The sequence below is a fragment of the Callithrix jacchus genome, chromosome 8 (genome assembly GCF_049354715.1).
Source record: "Callithrix jacchus isolate 240 chromosome 8, calJac240_pri, whole genome shotgun sequence".
Classification (NCBI taxonomy): domain Eukaryota; kingdom Metazoa; phylum Chordata; class Mammalia; order Primates; family Cebidae; genus Callithrix; species Callithrix jacchus.
In genome coordinates this window covers 68,176,796-68,199,727 of record NC_133509.1, presented here as the reverse complement: position 1 = coordinate 68,199,727, position 22,932 = coordinate 68,176,796, and the positions used below count along the sequence as shown (strand labels likewise).

The following is a 22,932-nucleotide window of genomic DNA, read 5'->3' as shown; positions in this document are numbered from 1 at the left end:
TTTAATAGGCCAGGCTAGAAGCTGCAAACCCTTGGAAACTAACATCAAGGTCTATTCTAAAGTAGAACTGGTCAGTCTCCAAGCTAGCCTTAGCAAAAGGGAAGTCAGCAGGCATATCTTACTGTGCAGAAGGTAGGAACAGTGGGATGGACCTCTTAGAATAAGCATAATGCATCTCTGTTAAGATTTAAGAAAACTGAGTATACAAAAAATGTGAATCTGTAAAACAGAACTTGTATATTATAGAGGTTAGGGAGAGGTAAATTATCAGTTTCCAGAAGAGTATTTCCTCTTAAGTGGCATCTTTACAAAAGGACTCCATGTAGGGTGTATGTGTGTATCTGTGGGTATGTCTGTGTGTCTGTGTAATTTCAGAAGCACATCTTTTGGGTACCATGATGTGTGTGGCATTTGGACTCTTTAAGTGCAGTAACTGGAGCGTTGTGTCAGTGAAGCCCAAATTTAAGCCTTTCATGCATAGATGCCAATTTCCTATCACCTAACCCCTGGCCAGCCTTTCCATAAAGAATGAACTTGGTAATAAGAGCATACTTAGTTCAATAGAATTTATAATACTACTAATTGAACACTGTCTATGTGCTGTACTATTGTTTTAAGCATTTTATATGTATTAAATTCATTATACTCTTGTAAGTTATGTTAATATATTAATTCATTTGATGATAAAAACAACAGGTGATCATTCCTACATTATTCTCCAATCTAGACCAGAGAGCTAAAGATTTATAATGGAAAAACTGAGGCAAATATAAGTTAATTAACTTGCTCAAGGTCACATATGTAGTAAGTGACAGAGTCAGAAGGTGAATACATGAACATGAGCTGTCTGGCTCTAAGGCCTTACAACTACATATTTGCACCTAATACAGAACTAGCTTAAGAAGTATGTCCTAAAATGTGAGTCAGGATTGTCATCTTCATATACAGCAACTCTCAATTATTAGGGGAACCTGCAAGTTAACCAGACTTCATATTTTAGAAGTCTATAATATAGGCAATGCAATTTAACTGAATTCCTGCAAATCAGACAGAACAACCTAGTAACTGATTACCATCACTGCATTGCTCTGGGCAACTGTAATCATATCTTTGCACCAAAATCTACTGGTATATTCTTGCCATGGATAGAAAAACCAAAGACATTTGTGCTCTGCCTATGTAAATAAAGAATAGGTAGGACAGGGTGGAAAAGAGATGTGAGAGCCTTCAGATCAAAGCCCAGGACTGCTCTAAAAACTGTGGAACCTGGAGTTGACAGGTCTTGTCTTAAAACTTTGTAGTTTGTTACTAGATTCATCTAGGTGCTCACTTTTAGGAAAGCTTGAAGGCCACCGTGAGGATTAATGAGAAACCTTTGGGAGATTTATCAAAGGAAATGGAAAATTTAACCTCTGAATGAGTGGCCCATCTGTGACTCTCCTTGCATTGAGTGGGTCTTGGAAGAAGAGAGTGGCATGGATGGAGGGAGTGGCATCCAGCCAGTAGAAACTAGATCATGTATAATGCGTAATCATGTGCTTCTGCGGTACTAGTGAGAGTTCCTCTTAAAAAAAACAGTCAAACAAATTGGGAAAGGCTAGTTTCAAAAAATAAGTTTATTGATCTCATGAATTTCACATTTTCACTAAGCTAACATTCAATTTCCAGTGAGAACATGGGCTGTCAGGTTTTTTTTCTTTGCTGTTTGACTTGGGAGCCCTTTTTTTGGGCAAGGGTTAAAAAACTATCTATTGGATACTATCCTCACTACCTAGGTGATGGGATCATTTGTACACCAAACCTCAGTGACATGCTGTTTACCCATGTAACCTGCACATGTACCCTCTGAACCTAAAATAAGAGTTGGAAGAAAAAAGTGCATCTAGCAGAGCAGTTATGAGGAGGAATATATTTTGGAAGTGCTGTCTTAGACTTTCCATCAGCTGTGCATTTCAGAAAGCAGAGAAAATCAAGTGGTTCATTACAAACTGATACACAGATTTACCTAGTGTATAAAAAATGGAGACCTCTATTAACTGAATCTTTCTACAGAATTTTTTTGACTCCTATTGGGAGGTGGTTTATGTGGCTACAGGTACTGAGAGAGCAGAGGCATTTTAGATCCCAGAATCTAGGACAAAGCCTGGCCCATGCATTTGCAATTAATGATTAAATGAGTAAAGAATAAATGAATGAATGACTGTTTTGTATATCGAAACTATAGACATGCAACTATGCTTTTACATATGAAATGTAAAATTTCCCAGTCTGTGAAATGGGAAGTAGTTTCCTAAATATTGGTAATTTTAAATTTGCTTGTATGTTATCAACTAAGTTTCTACCTAATTTTTTACTAATAGCAATTTGGGCTATCAATTGATACTTTTGATTCCCCTCTAACATCAGCCCCTGCTGTGTTTAATAAAGAGATGGCTGGACACAGGAGATTAAGCAGAGTTTTAATTCTTTATGTGTTGCCATCAATGTCATGAATGTTCTAATTAGTGTTTTTATTTGGAGAGGATACCCTCTGACAAAGGAGAGGCACTGACTATCAGACTGATGTTTTACCAAAAACATGCAATATACTTGAATAAAATGTAAAGAAACAGCTTTGAACTCTAAGCATATTTACATATTAATAGTTCATGATCAATAGCATATGTAATTTTCAGATTTTTTCAGATTTTATTACCAGTTGATTAAAATAAAGTGACAGTGGACAGACGGCATCATCAATTTCAATCCTGTGTGAAAGCTGAAGACCTCCATAGTCTAGAGTGTTAATCATTAGCTCCTGGTCCTAAAGACTGACCACAGGCATATTTCTGCTTTTTTCTAAGTGTTATCTTAATTCCAAATCATCATTTCTTCCTTTGCAAAGCCTCTCAAAAACGTTTCTTCTCAAGGTCTACTCATTGATTTTTGGATTATAGAAATCGTCTCTTAAATGACTTTTTTTTGTTTCTAGTCTTCCCTGTTCAACCCATCCTGTACATTTTTATGAAAATCAATGAGCCAATATCAAGCCCAGTGACATAAGTTTCCCAGGGTATAAGGAAGACTACCTAAATAGAGCTGCCGGGGGAAGGATGTTGAGCATTCCCAACTGGTGGTCTCAGGCAGGGCTTGGACAGCTGTTTTAGATGGGCTACTGAGAAGCACACTGAAGGAAGGGTTAAGTATGGAGACTCTGGTGCCAGCCTGCTTGGGTTCAAATTCTAGACTCTTCATCTATTGTCTGTATGACTTGAAAAATTTTAAAAATCTGTTCTTTTCTTAGACCCTTCATCTGTAAAATGGGAAAAATAATGATACCATCTTTGATAGTGTTTTGTGAGTAGTAAATGAGCTGATGCATATCATGGGCTTAGCAAAGTGCCTGACAGATAGCAAGTAGTCAGTGACTAATAGCAATTGCATTGCCTAACGGATTCAGGAATTCTTGGGTACTTGTAAAATATGATCCTCAACCAAGGATCCTTCTGAACATTTTTTGTATTTGTAAGAAATAATGTTGTAATTGGGTCACTGCTGTCTTCAGTGAGTCATACTCAGAACTTATCACACGAATCCTAGATTCTTCACCCTGACACCCCAGCTCCTCCCTGATCTGGGTGCATTCTAGATAAGCAGGCACTGCACCGTTGCTTCAGTGAGGAAGATTGGGCTCCTTCCTGCCTCCCAAATGCAGCACGCTCACTCGCACTGTGGTACTGGGATAAGTCTCCTGGGAGATCATCTCTACCTTTTTGTTCTTAGGTTGGTTTTCGTGCAGGCCAGGTAGGTCATCCCTCCTCATCAAGGCCAGCCTGCAATAAGTGAGCTGATCCCTGATCTCCTTACCATATTTATGCCACAATTGAGGACAGCAGCACTATCTCCTTTCTGCTCTAGTTGTCGACTGTGTATAAATCTTCTATGGATAATGATTCATTTCCTAATGGAAGGTGTCCTATCTACCTCTCCTGCTCTCTATAAGCACCTAGCAAAGTGCTTACAATAAAACCATGGCCTGAGTTCAAACTCTGGGTCCAGAGTCTGCTCTGGTGTGGGGGCAAGTTCTTGATCATCTCTAACCCTGGTTTGGGTCATTTTGAAAAATAAATTACTCATAAATGCCCACTCCTGTAATTGGAACATATAGGTAAAAGATAATGAAAACTAATAATATGTCATTAATGGTATCAGCATATTTGCAACAAGTTATACCTTGAGTAGACAAAGCTAAAATCATCAGTACTATTTTCCAAAGTTAAAATTTCCTGAATTTCAGTTAGAGAAATCTGCCCTGTATAAATGGAAAGGAGGCTGGGGTACTTCTCACTCAGGACACTCCTACAGAGCTAGAAAAAGCAACAGGCAGAGGGCCTAGTGTGTCTGTGAACCTATCATGCAGCAGGTGCAGTGTTAGGCAATTTTTAGGCTAATTAAACAAATGAACAAAACAAACAAACCCTTGATAACGTCCATCAGTCCCTGATAATCATGGGCTTGATGTGTTTGGGCACGTCAAAGCAATGTGTTCCCAAAGAAGCGATATTTATGGGCTATTAATTTTGGGGTGGGAGTTTTAAGCCTGAGATAGTTCTGCCAAGACAGCTAGCAGCTGCGGTGTGTGCTATGACGCTTTCCTCCTTACATACCACCATCGTGTCCTGATCCTCATCACCACACTCCCACACTGTGGTACTCATCTGTCCCCCTCATGTGATGGTCAGCTCCTGGGAGATGGGGATCCTTGTCATTGTTTCCTGGCTGTGTTGTATGGCTGACACATGGTAGACATTCAATCAATGGTTGTTGAATAATCTACAGTATCCCTATTAGCAAGTGGGCCTGAATCTTGAATGAAAATTCATTCTAGTTAATAACAACTCGAGAAAAGATACAATTTCTTCCCTCAAGCTAATTCTGTCAACTAATAGGAGATGGGCAGTATTTCCTATGGGTCCCAGGAAATCCTGATTGTGTTTCATAGGCAGATCCCTCCAGGGGGATATGTCCACCTCCTGATGGACACCACTGCTCTGCTCTGCCTGGTCTTTTTCATCTCACACCTGCCTTGGAAGACTGGCTCTGAAAGGAAGAGCCTAGAGAAACTGCATGGAATCTGGCCCAGTGTTGGCCAACACAGTACAGAGGCCAAGTGTACATGGGTGATGTTGGCTGTGCTCCTGGCTGGGGAGGCATATGGCTGATGCAGACCAAGGGACTTAGGGTTGAACTGTACCAATAATGGATTCAGATGCTACTTACTGTTCATTGTGGTATGAGTTTAAATGCAAGAATTAGAGCAAAGAGGCTCAGTGTAGTGGCTTACACCTATAATCCCAGCACTGTGGGAGGCCAAGGCAGGCAGATCACCTGAGGTCAGGAGTTGAAGACCAGCCTGGCCACCATGGTGAAATCCCATCTCTAATTAGCCATGCATGGTGGCATATGCCTGTAATCCCAGCTACTCAGGAGGCTGAGGTGGGAGAATCACTTGATACCAGGAGACAGAGGTTGCAGTGAGCCTAGATCGTATCACTGTACTCCAGCCTGGGTGACAGAGCAAGACTCTATCTCAAAAAAAAAAAAAAAGAGGGCAATGAAAAGCATTAGGTAGATTATTTCAGTTCTAAGTAAGAGACTATGTTAAAAAAAATAGCACAAGAAAATATATGCATAAGAGGATAGTTAGGTTTCTCTCTGAACTTCAGAACCCCTTGGAGAAAATTCCTCTGGTTCAATTCCTAATAGGGACCTATCTTCTTTCTCCATCTAGTTCCTAGGCTTCCCACCTGCTGCAACCCTAATATTGTACCCTTTCCTCTAATCTTGGCCACAAAACTAACCTGTGAAGCTTGGGACAAGCCACTTAGAATTTCCACCACTTTTTCTCCAGCTGTAAGACAAGGATAACACACTGACCTGCCTCAGAGGGATGTGGTGTGAATTAACTCCTGTAATTAGTGGTTTCTGTGCTCTGCATACACCAAGAGGATATGAATGCCAGCCATTATCACAGTGGCCTGGGTAAGCACTGTTGCTAAAGCTATACTTGGGAATAACTGTTGGCAAAGAGCTGACAACTGGAAGTTGCAAACTTTACACAGAAGCAATATTTCCAGTATTTTCCCCAAGCAATCATGAGTAAATTGCTCACTGGGGGTGGAAATGGTTTCCAGCCAGTTCTGCCTCTTCTGATCTGTGCACCCTGCAAAGCTCAGTCAATGCCAGGTAACTGATCCTTCGTAAGTCTGCTGTTTAGTGCAGATGAAGAATTCAGAATGGTATAATTTGGACAGGGATGAAATTTCTGTCCAGTGGTATGTATTAGAAGCAAATACCTTGTACTTTGTTCAAGGCAAGAGCTATAGAAATAGAATTTATAATTTTAATTATCCAATGACAAAGACAGCCACCTTTTTTTTTTTTTTTGAAATGAGGAAAAACAGGTCATCATTAACAGCTTGTCTTGGGTTTCATTTTAGAAACTTGAAAAATATATCTCTATCACTATAGGCAAAAAGAGTCACAATCGTGACCTAGAAAGCTATGTGAAAAAACTGTTAAAAATAATGGGCTTTAATATTGATTTCCTAAACCTTCAATAGATTTGAAAAAAGAATGCTGTATATAAACTGAGTGAACCTATTGTGTATTTTGATAAGAGGCCTGTGCCTCTATTATTGAACAAAACATTTTCTGCCCTGTAGATATCATTGTATTAATGTATATAAAAGCTGTATTTTTTTTCTGAGTTGTAACCATTTTGATTTAAATTTTGAAAGAGAAAGTTAGTTTCAGAACGGCATGCAGAACTGTGCTGAGATCCAACATCTTTTCTGGGAACAAAAGGAAGGCTGCTGTTCTGTAGCTAGTTGCATCATCAACACTGATTTCCATGGGTCAAGGAATTAGGTCCCAAAGGATGCCTGGGATTGCAGCTCTGCCTTCTGGGAGCTGGCCTGGAAGAATTGAGCTCAGGTTTTGGGCCAGGAGAGCCTGGTGGGAAGGAGAGATTTTGCTTTGTTTTTCTTTAGCTCCCTCAGGCAAAATTCTAGTACAGGTTGCTTTGCAAATGTTCTCATTGTACTCAAAAGCACACCAAAGTGTGAACACACACAAATTAAGGTGCTAAGTGTGCCTAGGCCTTGCATACCAGAAAAAAGAAATAGAGAATACTTTCCCCTCTGTGGCAGTTCCAGGGGGTCCTGTTTGGCTTAGCTGGGGATAAAGGTGACATTTAAAAATACCCTACTTTGCGCATGAAAAAATGGTACTGCATCAAGGTAGCTTTTTTGAGGCAAAAGAATAATTCATTCTAAGTTTGGCAAGCCAGTCCTTGTAGGAGCACTGGCTCGCTTGTGGAGTGCGCCCATCATCTTCACCTCAGGATTGGCAAGAAGGTAACTTCTTAATGATGACATAGTTAAGAAACGTAGATAATTTTGGATAAAAGCTGTGTTTATGCCTAAATGATGATCTCTTTGGGTGACACAAAAAGATGAGTAGTGAGGCTGCTTTCTGACTATTAGATTTGCCACATATGGCACACCTGGGTGTTAACAGCGGTCAGACCGATTTGGGGGAATCATCCAGATCAGCTACAGCCCCAGTAGGGATGCATTTTAAATCAATCCATCAGAGATCGCTGTGGTACTTTATCTGATGGATTTATCTTTGTCTATAGTATATGAATATGGAAAGAAATTATGTGTGTGTTTACAGTTTGATAAACATTCATCATAAATTATACATTTTAATTTCATTTATTAGTTGGGGACTATGGAAAACAGGAATTTCATTGCATACAAACTGCCATTCAGATTGAAGGATTAGCAATTTCTTGAAAAGGTACACTAATTGTCAGAACAAATTCCATTTCTATCTTAAGTTAGTCACTACACTGTATTCGGAATTTTGGAAGGGCAGAAGTAGCATACTACTCAGCCTACTGACTACACTCTCTGTCATTTACCCTTCCAATGGATGCAACTCTGTCATCAAGTATAAATCTAGTGTGAATGAACTTTCTATCATCTGACACTTTGTCTGAATGCTGTACTCCCCATGTGAATTTTGAGCCCTATTTATGTATAAAATAACTTAACCCAATCTTTTAGTATTATGCTGGGCAGTCACCATGATATTATCTCACCATAAAATGACTCCAAAAATTTCACTTATTAATGGGATTAATGGTGATAACATAAATTCCAGAAAGTTGCTACTCTATATGTAGAAATATATTGGCAATAAAAATCAGTCACTGTATGTCTTTCCCCAGTAGGGGATCTCTCACTTTTCTCTGATTTTTAAAGGCTTCAGATCAATAACTGGAGTGACATTATTAACAGCTCCCTCAACACCTTGGCCAGCGCTAATATTAAATCCATTACCCCTTCTGTTTGACATTTGCAGTACAGCAGAAAGTGCTGTAGATACAGTCACATTGTCTGGGGACCGGGGTTGGATGTGGGGTTAGTAAGATGGTTTCCCTTGCCTAACTTCTAAATTCAGTTCAGTGATAGAAATCTTGACCCAACACACACACACACACACACACACACACACACACACACACACCCTCCATAACCATATACCAGAAGGTAAATAATTCACCTATAGAAGTGTATCTCATATCCAGTTATTTTAATATAAAATATTGATCTGATCCTCAGAAAAAATTTTACATTTGTTAGGTTATTTCTAGACATTTGTTGGTCTAATTATATCACTTATTGTGAAAATCATCAATGAAGTCAGAGGAATTGAGCTTCTGTTTCTGTAGAATTAGAAGGAGATACGCATTTATCACGGCATAGAGGCATACATTGGAAATGAAGATTATTTCCATTCAGGCAAGTACTCTACTGTTTCCGTTTTGCTTGCCTTGGAAATGTTCAGGACATAGCGTAGGTATAATAGCATAAAGATCATACTACTATAATGATGATCTTAACTCCACAAAACAGGCCAGATTCTGCCTGAAAATTTACACAAAACATGATAACCTGTATTTTTGACAACCAGTGGGTTAGCCATGCAGCTGTACTTATTCATCATCCAAAGTACTGCCTCATGCATTTGGCTAAATTGTCTAAATCCTGGTACGGTATTGATTTTCCCCCTCTACGAGCTCACACCCAGTCAAGCCACAAGAACCCCTTTCCCTGGCTGAGTTCCGTCTGAAGCAGGATCTAGGTATGTTCTTCCTGACAGGGTTCCTATGGTGGAAACTGATCACTAGCTGGTGAGAAACAAACCACTGGAGACAGAATTTTATCTTAGAGAAACATGAAAATGAAAAAGCTAGTTATCAGAAACATACACAATACAATCTTATTTTAAAAAGAAATACAAAAAACCCGACCAAATACACTACAAATGTACATACATACACAGGAACAGAAACAAAATCTAGGAGGATATGTAGCGGGTATATATGTATAATGGTTATTTCTAACTAGTGGGATGGTGGTGTTCTTTACTCCTTTTTCTCTGTATTCTCTGAATTTTTCACAATGGGCCTGAATTAATTTTATAATTGGAAAAAATAAAGCTGTTTAATAAGAAGGAAGAAGGAGTAAAATACGACAATTTTACAGCCTAATACAGGGAATATTACCCTTTGCCTTCAACATGGGGAGAGTTTTAAAGTTCCTCCAGGATTTCTTAAGAGAGCTGCTTTTCTGTTTACTAAGCATTTAAAAGGCATGGCACTGAAATTTATTAAAAAGATGAGGATAGAACTCATAATCCCAAGATTGCAGAATCATTAAGAGTAATAATGAAAAGGCACAAGCAGATCTGCAAAAAGAAAACCCTCCAAATGCCATTGTCAGAGGTTGTGTGCTCTTCATACGGCAGAAGCCTGCAGGACAGCAAAGAGCAGCGTCTTCCAGAGTGTTCCAATCAACCCCTAACTAGGCACTCTAGAACTTTATAACGTTTTAAACAAGGCCACCTCATTTATCTTTTGCCTGACCTTAGATTTCTCTGAGATAATACAGTGACTAAACTGTTAATAAATGTGCATACATATAAAATATTTATTTGTGTTTGCTGTATAATCAACGCATATTTTTTTCTCCTCCATTATCCTGAACCTAAGTCAGGACAAGACAGTCTCAGGGCTGGCAGTTCAAAGAAACAGAATTCCTGTTGTGGCACAGTATCACTGCCCCTTAGGCTGCTTTAGTCACTTATTTCCTCTTATTATGCCAAATGTTATTTGTATTTCGGTCATTTAGTAATGCTACGCTGAACACATTAGGGCTTCTGAAAAATTCCGTACCTACTAGTCCTTTCATTTTCATCATAACCATATATTGATATTCCTTTTCCAACTACATCACATCACTATTTAAAAAAGAATCTGTGTTTTATCAGAGTTTAAGAGATTATGATTCAGTGAACAACAGTCTTCAAAAATGTTCCTTCATGTTATTAAGAATTAGGAAATCTTGTTAAAATTCTTTCAGCTTTTAAGAAACATAAGCAGCTTTGTGATGCATTGCCTGACATGAACTTTTTAAGTAATTCCCTTGGAGCGATCATCTGCATTAGTGAAGATATTTCGTTCAAGGTAGCACCCTACACTGCTTTTCAGTATTTGAGCAGTCAATCTAACTGCTTTTTTAAGGCAAAGATGGAAAATAACCAACACTGAAGACGTTTAAGCCTAAGGTAGCTTAATGTTCTCGACTGGTGAGAGTCACATTCACCATCAAGGAAGAGAGCTTCTTCTTATGCAAGTGTAGCTAATGAGCCCACATTTGTAAGTGATGTAGAAGGCAGAGTTTTCAATCTCACTAGCAAGGATGGCTAAAGGAAGGCTGGTGAACGCAGGGGAAGGAAACCTAAGTAAATTTATAGTATCTTTCAATCTTATTTCAAAGTTAAGTGATAAAGTAACTTTAAAGGAGAGTGGTAACAGTTGAAGGAGATATGTATTCTCCTATAATTAATATTCTTAAGAACTGTGTTCTGCTAGTGTACCTAGGGTTATTTTATGCAAGCTAGGGCTTCATAGAAGGCATGGGATTTACGACAGTTCTTATATTAACATATTTATTTGGATTTGGTGTTGTATTTAGACTCCTGCCTAGGATACTCTAGCAGAGCTGGTTTACAGGTTGTGGATTTTTTTCTCCCAAAGTCTCACTGTCAGCATGCATTTGGGGAGACATCAAGCTCAGTATGAATTGACAGGGTGATCTGGCTTCCAAGAAGGCCAAATTTAACCTTAGGCTGCATTAAGAGAACAGTAGCCTATCTTGAGAAAGGTGACCGTTCCTCTGCTTTGCACTGATACGAATAAATCTAGAGGGCTGTGCTCACTTTTCTTGATCATATTTTTATAGGTTTACCTACAAACTGAAGCACAGCCAGGGCAGGATGACTAGGATGGTGAGGCTCTTAGAAATATGCCATTGAATAAGGGTTGTGGAATTAGTGCTGTTTGACCTGGAAAGGAGAAGGGAGGATCTGATGTATTTGATATATGAGAGGCAATGATAGGGAAGAAGGGATAACTCAGAAATGTGGTCCCAGAGGGCAGACTTTGGATCACTGGCAAGTTGCAGAAAAGTAGATCTGGGCTCCATATCAGGAGTAGCTACCCACTAGAGCTACTCAACAAGGGAGTGGGCATCCTTGCAAATTCATGAGCTTCCTATCAGGGGCAGCATCTAGCAGAGACTGGAAAGGCTGTGTGCTGGTTTTGCTGTAGAAAGTTGGCTGCATATGTTAGAGGCTGGATAAAATGATCATGAAGATCCTTTCAAACATGAAAGTTTGTGATTCAAGGAAACAAACTTTCCCAAGACCTTCCCTCATACAAAGGCTTAGAAACTTAAATTATTTCACTCTGCGCGGTTGAGTCATGAGGAAGAGGTTCTCCAATCCAACTTTCGGATGACAGAGTAGAAAACCATTTTCATGTGCTGTTTCTCAAATATGCCAAGGTGTGAACATTCTGTTGCCTAAGAAACACTTCCAGGGATCTCACTGACATATCTGCACAGTAAAGTCAGGGAGTTATGGTATAAGAATATATCACTTCCCCACCTGAACAAAAGTATTTTCATGTTTAAAGGGTAAAGAATAGTCTTAAAATACTCTCTTTTCTCATGTGTGGGGCTCACTGGTGAAGGATGATCACCAAAGCTAAGAATAATAAATGCCTTAGAAACTAGAGTTAACTTCTGTGAGGGAACATGGATTGGTTCTGAAAACACTTCCAAAAGAGTCAGTGTTTTTTTTCCTTCAGTGTGAGGAAACATATTGTGATTACTTCTAGGGAGGCCAAATTATTTTCTTGGAAATATGCTGAGTTATTTTAGTGTTAATCTTAACATAGGTTTTCCTATTTTTCTTGCTGATAAAATGCTTTTGTATGAATCTGTTTTAAAACAACAGATCAAGTAAAGTACAAGCATCTTTGAAGAGTGGAAAAATAATTTTCCAAGTAAGCAAATAAAACTTTGCACTTCAAATCAGGCCTTGATTCATTAAAAAAATCTTAAACTTCTCATGAGAAAAATTAACATTTAAACCACTGCTGCTTGGCCAAGCACTCCACCACACAAGAATATGAAATATCTCCTCTAAAAAAGTACAAAAAGGACAAAACCACAAATGTGGAACTTCAATTAATTTAAAGCCCCAATCAGCAAAGAATAAATCCTTCGCAGATCTAATTACCAGCGCTCTCGGAAGACCCAGGCCGACCAGCCAATCTTCCCCGTGTTTGAACAGCTTGATGAACTAGGGGACTGATGGATATCAAGTCATTTTGTTTAATTTATAAATGGATTTTCCCCTAATACTTAAATTATCATCAGTACAACACAATGAAAATGGGAACATTCTGAATGCAAAGTCTATAAGAGTCCTGGAAGGAATCCCAATGAGGAATGTCACCTCTGTTCATTCCTCTATACAATTGATCTAATTAAATACTGAGGGTAGAAAGGCAGTTTAAAATGTAGCCATTTCTGTTTTCTTTTTAGCCTTAATTTATCTGTTCACATCTTTCAAGTACCTTCTGATGCTTAAAAAAAAAATAAACCAAGATTTCTGCAAGTCCCTAATACTTTTAATTCTCTACAAGCTAATATTTGGAATGCCTTTGCCATAGATTTTGCTGAATAATAAATAAATGCATTAGATTTAGCCATGGTAACAATAAAATGAAGAGGGTGTTCCAAATCGGGAGCTTTTCCCTCTAGTAATTTGAAAGAGAAACTAAAGGAACGAGTACCTTCTGTATGTATTGTTCAACTGAAATTAGATCTCTGGATTATACTTATTAAAATGTCTCCTTATTTTCAAATCTCTTCCTTATTTAATTACTGCATGGGACTGAAAGCTGCATGGAATTGTTAAATACCCTTAGACCTATTTATAGTCTCTTCACATGGGTAACTTGAGCACACTCATTTGGCAAAGGTCCTGCCCACCAACCCACACATTGGGTTTGCAATTCCCACCTGGCTCGGGGGTCTCTGACTGAGAGGAGGAAGATGCTGAGCTGGCTCCATCCTCAGCAGTGCCCTGCGACAGGAGACCCCGCCCAGGGGGGAGCTTCATGCCCAGCTGCTCAGCCATCTCCACGTGGTCTCCCGGGTGGACATAGTCAAAGACACTGCTGCCTGTCAGCTCCACCTAGAGGGAGAAGAGAAAGGGTGGGAAAGAAAGGCATTAGAAAGGCTTCTCCATTTTCAAATTTAACATAGTGATTCAGATTCTGAGTAGAAAAGAAAATACACTCAGGTCTCAGAAACAACCCTGGTTCTGTCTTCATCTTCAAATACTTAAGGATGCTTGAGGTGAAAGAGAAAGATTTTTTCACATGTATTTATTTAGCAATTGTTAAGCTCAGCTTTTTTTCCCTCATGCACTGCTGTTTGCATAAAGCCAAAACATTGTGTGACATGTGGACGAGTCTGCCTTGTATTCAGCTGTTTTATCCACGCATCATCAAACACTTTCATGTTGGGTGTCAACCAGGTGACTGACTGAATTCTACAGTTTTCTTATTGAGAAGTTTGGTTTTTGGATAGGAACAGCTATAGAAATAGCCAGAGATAGCAGGCGAGTATTTTCCTTAAAATACACAGATTTCCAAGATGTGTTTTTATACATATCATCTGATTTCTATGTAAATTTAAATGTAAGAAGGGCTGCTTACAAATATATGCAAAGGCATAATGTTTTCATTAAAAATTACTCATTAGCTTTGTAATTGTATAAGGGATTTTCCATATAAAAGAGGTCAGCTGGGGTCTGAAGCAGCCATATTTTTTTCTGCTGGAATCAGCTTGTTTTGCCTTCAGTCTAATAGGATACGTAGTACAAATCTCCTTGAGGGCTTTTAAAAAAATGTTTTATTTTGTGTACTCTTTGAATGAGGCTGACTCTTAAGGCAGAGAATGAATATCAAATATCAGAATGGGTTCAACCTGAAATAGAGGCACTGCCTGTTTTAATGCTGTGAGGCATGACCCCTGTGTCTGGGTCATGCGCTGTCTGAGGGGGGCAGAAGTTGTTAAGGACTGGCCTTACCTCTGTACTCTAATGTTCTAAGGTTTTTAATCTCCTAAGAATAATGGTAATGCTCCCAATATACAATAGAGAGAGATGTGTCAGTAATAGGACAAGCAAAAGCTCTTTCCCAGGTCACTGATGGGTTCCTGGTCCTCTGGAGTGTGATGGTTTCAGGCCAGCTATGACGTACCATGGAAGCTGCCAGAGCTTCAGATTGTCACAGGTTTCTTAGTGGATATTTACCTAGAACCCCTGCCTACCTCATTTCCCTTTCCAGGATAATTTCCAGCATCCCTCCAGATTGTACCTAAGTGCCTGTGCCCTTTCATGCCAAGAAAGATGACTGGCAGTGGAAACACTGTCACAGAGAGTGTAATACTCAGAGCAGTTCTTGTCCCCAGAACTCTAAGTCCCGGTAACATGATCACATCTACTCCCAGACTCCATTTGATTAACATCTTAACAGGCTGCAGATCTTCAACATCTATCAATTAACATAGGTACAGTCAGAAGAACAGGAGGCTAAATTCAGTTTGGTTAATAGCTATTCCCGAAAAGGGCTCGCATAACTTTTACCACAAATGAGGTACTTTTCTCTTGCTATTCAATTGCACTCTCGTACTGTATCACCCAACCATTGACTATATCATTTTACAATCCCCATTTCCTCCATTTGGTATTGTTACAGAGTGTAAATCGGGATTCACAGTGATCAGCTCTTACCCTCTGGGAGGGGGGGATTACATGGAAATAATCCCTTTAATGTGCGCCTTGCCTCTAAGCACTTCACACAGTAATAAATGGGTAAACTGACTTTGAGCAATTAAGAAATTAAATGAAACTAATAAAATGTGTGTTTTAATATTTCTTGATGGTTATTTTGTTTGGAGATTAGTGAATATGAGGAAGTCACTCTCATTTTGCATGAAGTCCAACTGTAGCACTTTCATACATATTTCTGTCACTTTTCTTGAACTGATTTTTTCCCTTTATAATTCAATATGCCTTTTGGCACCCACCAGAGATGGTGATAGGATGACAACACAAATAGGCAAAAAATAAATAGTTTTTTGGGGTGTGCTGGTTATTGAATATTCATATGAGCCAGGCTTATAGAGAGCAGAAATAGGCCACTCTCTCTACAACCTGATTTGCTTGGATGTGCAGATACTTCCACAAAATAATGTCCGGAGCATGACACATCTAGGGCAAGACTGAGTCTCGATGTGCCAAAGAGCACTAGGGCTTGGTGGGGAATTCTTCTCCCCTTGGCCTTATGGGATTTCCCGCTAACATACCTTAAAGCTTAATGAGGATGGCGAGGTGGGCACTGAGAGTTTGACACTATCATCGTCTTTCTATGTATTCTGTGGTTAAGGCCACACAGTGTAGAGGAAAGCATCACTACTTGGAGTTATAATCTGACTTCAAGGTCAGAATCTTCCTCCTCAGTTGAGTCACCTTGGACAATTAATTTAACTTTCCTGGGCTTCAGCTGCCTCTTCTAAAAGTGGCAGCATTGCTGCTCAGCAGGGCCCTGGGGGAACCAGTCACATTGTGTTCCATATGTATGGCTCCTCTGGAGTTCTGTTCCTTGGGAATGCTTCCTTGTAAGGCTGTGGCCGTGGGAGCTGGGATGAGAATAAGACTTGCTTTATCTGCCTCTCAGCCTAATTTTTGAAAATCTAATAAAACTATGCAGAAGAAATCACTTTGTGGGAAATAAGCACCACAAACATGTTTCATTGTTGTTGCTGTTTGATGGATCAGGATGAATGACATGAAGAAATGTATATTATTGTGTAACTGTGTGTCTTCACTTTGGGACAGCACTTTAGTCAGCAAGGGGTGCAGCAGGGGTGATGCATGCTTTCAGCCTTAACAATAACAATATAGGCAGTTCTCTACTATGTGCAGGCGCTTTTTGTACTTTGCTTTGATTAATCCTCATAACATCTTTTGAACTAGTATAATCATGTCCAGTTTACAAAAGAACCTCAATACTGGAAAACGCCAATGGCGGAAACAGAATTTGGTTCAAAGTTCACTTGACCTATCACCTCTCAGGAGTAGCACTGGCAGCCACAGAGGGTAAGCAGAGACCTCTGAGTTCCCCTGTGCTTCAGCGTCACTTTATTCAGGAGAGCACTGAGTACCATAAAGGGAAGAGGCCGAGGGCAGGCAGCCTGCCAATCCCCTGGAACTGAAGATGCTTTGCCATTGAACTCTAGGGCCAAAAGAAGGCACTAAAGGAGGTGTACTAAAGCAAAAGAGAAGTAGGATTAGACGAAGGTCAATTTACCTTTGTCTAATGTACCTGAGTCATCATCAACATTATCATCACGTCATACGTGTATCTAACACGTTCAACATTTCTCATACTGCTTTGACTTCACTTCAATTTTAGAGCCAGAAGAGACCTTAAAAACCATCTATTAATATCTCCTTATTTCATGGGAAAAAGCCCTACAGTTCTGAGAAGTTAAAATGCATTTGCAAGTTTACCCAGCTGTTTAGTGGTAGAAAGAAGGCTGTGAGCCCAACTGTCTAATTCTCAGTCCATCACTTTTCCCATTTTTTTTTCTTTCTACTCACTAGGTGAGACAGGCTAGAACTCATGTTTCCTTCCACTAAATTCTGTGCTTCAAAATAGACTATAGAAAGCAAAACGGAGAATTTTTTCCTTGATGAACAGACATTACTTCATGTTAGCTTCAAGTTGGAAAAATAAATAGAGCTCCAATCCAATGCTAATTAGGTACCTTGAAATCTTCAGTTACCACCTCTTCTAAAACATCTGCCTGCTGAGAACTAGGACTAGTGTCTTATATTTAGAAGGTCTATTACAAATGTTTTGTTGAATGAACAAAAAATGGATATTTAGGCCTGAAAAAAATTTTCTTTTACCTGTACTTGATTTGGAAAAGCTTAAGTTGGTTCTTTTATGTTATTATAAATGGCACTGTAATGACAATATTTACTCATTAAAATGAATATATTTATTCCCAATAAGTCCTTGAGTATTGTATAAGTGCTGGGAAGGGACAAGTTTTAAGAAACTCTTTAAGAGAATAGTGTCCCTCTTTCATAACCCACCTGTTTCCAATCTATGGCAAAACTCTGTTTAATTGGTTAGTTCCCAGTGTTCACAACCTTATGTCCTCATTATCTGAAATGTAACACAGTTCCATAAAAATTAATATTTCTTAAGTATCCCTTCAAATTACCAACAATAGAAATTTAGAGAAATTCCATTTTATATTAATTATTGGTCCTATCTTCAATCCTTAATTATGATCTGACAGAAAAGCAGTTTTCCCCTCTCCAATAGTGTGTTCTTATGATTAGTGCAAATTGCATTCTAAGGCAACTGTGAGAACTTAAAAAATCCATGTTCTGTTTATGAAACTCAAGATAACAGACCCATTGATCTTTGAATAGTTTCTCTAGTGGAAAAAGAAGGAAGCATGACTGTTTCAGACTTCACTCACTTGGTCCAACTTTACTCCAGCTAACTGACTCTACAAGAGAGCTTACTGTCTCACATTGCTTAGTGTGTTACAAAACAGCTAAGAATGGTACAGGGCAGCAGACAGGCAACAAGTAATAAATAATCACATCCACAAACAGCATTTTCTTTAAATGCTTTTTTTTCCTGCCTTTCCCTGCCCAATGTTACCATAGATTCCTCCAGGACAAACCATAGTCACTAGTGCCATCCAGCATATCCTACAGTCAAGCTAAACCACACAGTCTTTGTCAAATTTATTTCACATTTTGTTAGCTTGCATGTAATTTGCACACTAGACACAGCTGATTTAGTAACTAACTCTGAAATTTCCTGGAAAAAAATGTAAATATATTATACAGTGGTTTGAGTTGACTTTTCCATGTCGGGTCATTGTACCCTGCTGGTAGATAGGATGGGGGACTAATTTGTCTTTTCATACATCAAGCAAGCATGTCAATAGCCTTTGCTTGGTTCCCTGGAGTGAGCAATACTTTTTAACTACAGTGATGTACTAACAGTGCAACTCATTGAATTCAGAGCTTCTTTGATTGAAGGGATTTGGTGCAGATGAGGAGCAGGCCGTGAGCTTGTAAGTTACCTCCATAATGGAATAACTTAAGAGAATACTTTGATAAAGAAACACCATACATCTATTTTCATGATCCTTTTTTTTTTTTAAAGAATATTTCAGTCTTAGGAATAATACAAAGTTGATTTTTATCAATAGAAAGTGTCATTCAAAACCTGGTAGAATGTCAAAATCTTTTGTAAGGCTGATATTAAAAAATATTTTGAGGGCACTAAAGTTATTGCAAGGGCTCTTAGTTACTCTCTTTCTCAGGTGTCCTTTTGCAGCCAGGCCCCAATCCCTTAGGGAATGCTAGCAATATGTGAACACAAGGTCATTCTCGAGAGAGGACTATGTATATGATAAGTGGCTTGGAAACTTAACTCCCAGGTTAGGCCTTCAGATCCACCAAGAGACCCTGATATCCTGGTTAGAAAATCCTGACCCAGGATAAGGTGAAAGTTCTATCTCACAACAGCAGGTTAGGATTTGTGGTTTTTTTTTTTTTTCTGGGGGTGGGGTCACATTTATATTATTGAAGGATAATAAAGTGATAAGAGAATAAAATATAATAAGATATGATAGCTTGATTAGCATAGGTTTTCTTTGGATTTACTGGTATCTTAATGCCATCTTCATAACTTCCTACATATTGCAGAACTCCACTGAATATTTATGAACTGTTTTGACAGAAACTTGATGTTCTTTACTGCTCTGTCTCATTCTATGTATTTGCTGACTTATCTGAAGAAAAACGCATAAAAGCATTGGGTCTGTTACAGAAATACATGTATAAATTAGTAGAACAAGAAGAAAGGTTCAATATCAGAACGATGAGATAGAATGAAAAATCCTTCCAGTGTCATCAAATAAGAACACGAATCCACTCTCTTTTTACAGATATGTTAACGGAGGCTTCCCTTAGAAGAATTTTAGCTAAAAGATACTACATCATGTATTTATTTTATCTTCACAAATGAACATTTGACTCCCATGGGGATTCATGAAGTACATTTTTTGTTTTTCGTACATTTTTCTATCACCCTTGGAGTGCCTGACTTAAAAAGTTGCAACTGGAGCACCCAAAGAGATAGTGTATAAGGGAGGCCAAGGCAGGAGAATCCTTGAGCCTGGGAGGCGGAGGTTGTCATGAGCCCAGATTGCACCATTGCACTCCAGCCTGGGTGACAAGAGTGAGACCCCATCTCAAAAAAAAAAAAAAAAAAAAAAGATACTGCATAACAATTTCTGAATTTTGATTAGGATGTGCCAGAAATAATTCCAGGGGATCAGTGGATCTCCCAGTTCTCAGAGAGGAAAAAGAAAAAGGCAGACTATTGGAGAAATAGAGTCAAAGAGGAAATAAAGAACAAATTACAGCTACTGATTGAGACATGGGCACAGTTATTTGGAAGGGAGCATGTTTAAATACTTCTATAAATAGTCTGTGTGTAAAACAGATCCACAAACTCTTTGTAGATCTCCCCCATTTTTTGTTATGTTTAAGAAATAAATTATACACTGTATTTCATTTCTTTCTTATAATCTTGGATCAGGCCATACCTCCATCACACCATGCTATGGAAGCAGTGGTTTTAGAATAGTACTGATGCGTCAATATCCTTTTCTTTTCCTTGAGACATCAGTTAAAAGAAGAACCTAGAGAATGCCTTAATACTGAGGGGATATTACATCACAGGAATGAGCCTCGGGATTTGTGAACGTGATTAAATCAAGAAATTTTAAAACCTTGTTTTACAAGGTTCCTATAGTTTTGAATTTTTCAAGTGTCTTTAGGGGAGAAAAGGCCAACTTTTTAGTATTTATTTCAGTGCTGAGAAGGAAAAAGGATGTCAATAGAGGTTACATCATAGTAAAAAGTAAAACTATGCCAAGAAAGAAACATTAACAATCTTAAAAGTAACTCAAGTCAGTCTCTTTTTTCTGGAGATCAAATGAATAGTAGGATGTCACTTTCAAAGCTTCTTCATTACCTTGGTGGTAAGGAGACCAATCAGCATAAAGTACTTCATATTGGCATAGTTAATCCATTATCCTCAAATGTTACATGGTTCAATATTTGTCATTTAAATCTGGATACATGTTGTGATGCATGTTATGCATAGCCAGACTTCAGTATCAATACATCTCAATTTTTGTTATTGTTCTCATAGTGAATTTTGTCCTCCTCCTTCTGATTACATGAACAAGAAACAGTGGAAATGCTTGTAAGATTGAAATTTAAATATTTTCCTGATTCTAAACAGCTATTTTTTATTTTATTTTGAGACAAGGTCCTACCCTGTCACCCAGGTTGGATGGCAGTGGTGTGATCTTGACTCACTGCAACCTCCGCCTCCTGGGCTCAAACAATCCTCCAGTTTCAGCCTCTGGAGTAGTTAGTTGGGACTGTAAGTATGAGCCACTGTGCCTGGCTAACCTTTTTGTACTTTTAGCAGAGATGGGGTTTTGCCATGTTGGCCAGGCTGGTCTTGAACTCCTGGCCTCAAGTGATCCACCTGCCTCAACCTCATAAAGTGCTGGGATTACAGGCATGAGCCACCTCACCAGCCTAGCTCTTATATTTTAAAGGTAACTGGATTAGGAAACTTATAATAATTCTGGGGACGATTTTTCCATTTGAGTTTTGAAGGCTACAAAGTAATTTTATTCTGGTCACAGTAAAATAATGTGGTTTATATGACTAAAACCTTGGATATGCTTAATGCACACATACAATTACACACCCAAATAATAATAAATAATAAAATGCACAAGTCATACAATTAATCCTTCCTGAGTGTTTTCAAAGGGGCTACTGTGTAGTGGAAGATCAGCAACAGCGGTTCTTACCAGGAGTTGAGTCACAATGTTGTTGCAAGAAAAACAAAACAAAGAAAAACCTCAAAACCTGAAAGATTTAACAAAGATAGTTTGTTTCTATACCTCAAGAAATCTTTGTTTAAGAGAAAGCAAAACCAAATGAGGATCTTGCTCAGCCTGGAGCATCAGGTCAATGCCATTGCTGCTGTATTTGAAATAACACTCTCTGCTTCCCCTTGTCACCGTGAGGAGTCTTTAAAATCTTATCTAATGGGTTGATAGGTGCCGTAAACCACCATGGCACACATTTACCTGTGTAACCTGCACATCCTGCACATGGATCCCAGAATTAAAATTTTAAAAAATCTTATCTAAGAAAACCACAAAGTATACTAAAATATTTTAGCCACTGTAGAATATGGGTGATTCGCCCATGTTAAGAAATTATTTGGGGAGTTAATCCAATAGGAGAACAAGAAGAAATGAAATTCTCCATGCCAGGATTAATTACTGACCTTCCGGAATACCATGTGGGCACCATGGCCATGGTATGTAATTTATTTCTAGTGAATTACCACAAGAAAAAAAAGGTCTAATATACTGCTTTTTTTTTTTTTTTTTTGGCTATTGTAACTACTAACTGTGGTAGTGTTTGAGGTTATCTTTTATGAAAGCAAGTCAATACCCTGAACACTCTCTAGGTGCTATTTTAAAGGAAAAAGTTAAATTGACAACTGTTTCATAACAGAAGGAGTTAGTCTTGGATAGAGAATGTAATAGAACTGGCAAGTAGAAAAAATGGGTCAAAAGAAATGAGTCATTCCAGAGGCTGAACGCTTGTATATCATAGGATATTCTGAGAGGGCCATGGTGGTGGTGGGGGGGCAAACCCTTTTGAGAGCGTGATAGGTTCTAGGTTTGTCTCCCCAGAACAATGCTGTAATCACACATGGGCAATCCGGCATTTTATTTCAGGTCTTTCGAGCACCTTTGCTGTTTATCCATGAATATTCTCTAGAAGCTGCTACCCAGTATGAAAGGCACGAGTCAGGTATTGCTACTGAGTGTTTGGAATGCGGCTGCTCTGATGTGTAATATGCTGTAAGTGTACACCAACACCAGGTTTTTGTTTTGTTTTGTTTTGTTTTGAGACGGAGTTTCACTCTTGTTACCCAGGCTGGAGTGCAATGGCGCGATCTCGGCTCACTGCAACCTCCGCCTCCTGGGTTCAGGCAATTCTCCTGCTTCAGCCTCCCGAGTAGCTGGGATTACAGGCACGCACCACCATGCCCAGTTAATTTTTTGTATTTTTAGTAGAGATGGGGTTTCACTATGGTGACCAGGATGGTCTTGATCTCTTGACCTCGTGATCCACCCTCCCCGGCCTCCCAAAGTGCTAGGATTACAGGCTTGAGCCACCGCGCCTGGCCCAGGTTTTAAAGACTTTGTACAAAAATATAAAAAATGAAAACTATCATAGACTTTA

At 38.8% G+C, this 22,932-nt stretch overlaps 1 protein-coding gene across 14 annotated transcripts in view; it reads right to left on the bottom strand.

The window, feature by feature from the left end:
• Window positions 1-22,932, bottom strand: part of NPAS3 (neuronal PAS domain protein 3) — an 870,070-nt gene that overhangs the window by 115,699 nt on the left and 731,439 nt on the right. For all 14 annotated transcript variants that reach the window (XM_035262010.3, XM_035262012.3, XM_035262011.3 and 11 more), the window contains one exon: window positions 13,488-13,662. In XM_035262010.3, coding sequence (XP_035117901.2) covers window positions 13,488-13,662 — 175 coding nt within the window. The remainder of the gene's footprint in view (window positions 1-13,487; window positions 13,663-22,932) is intronic.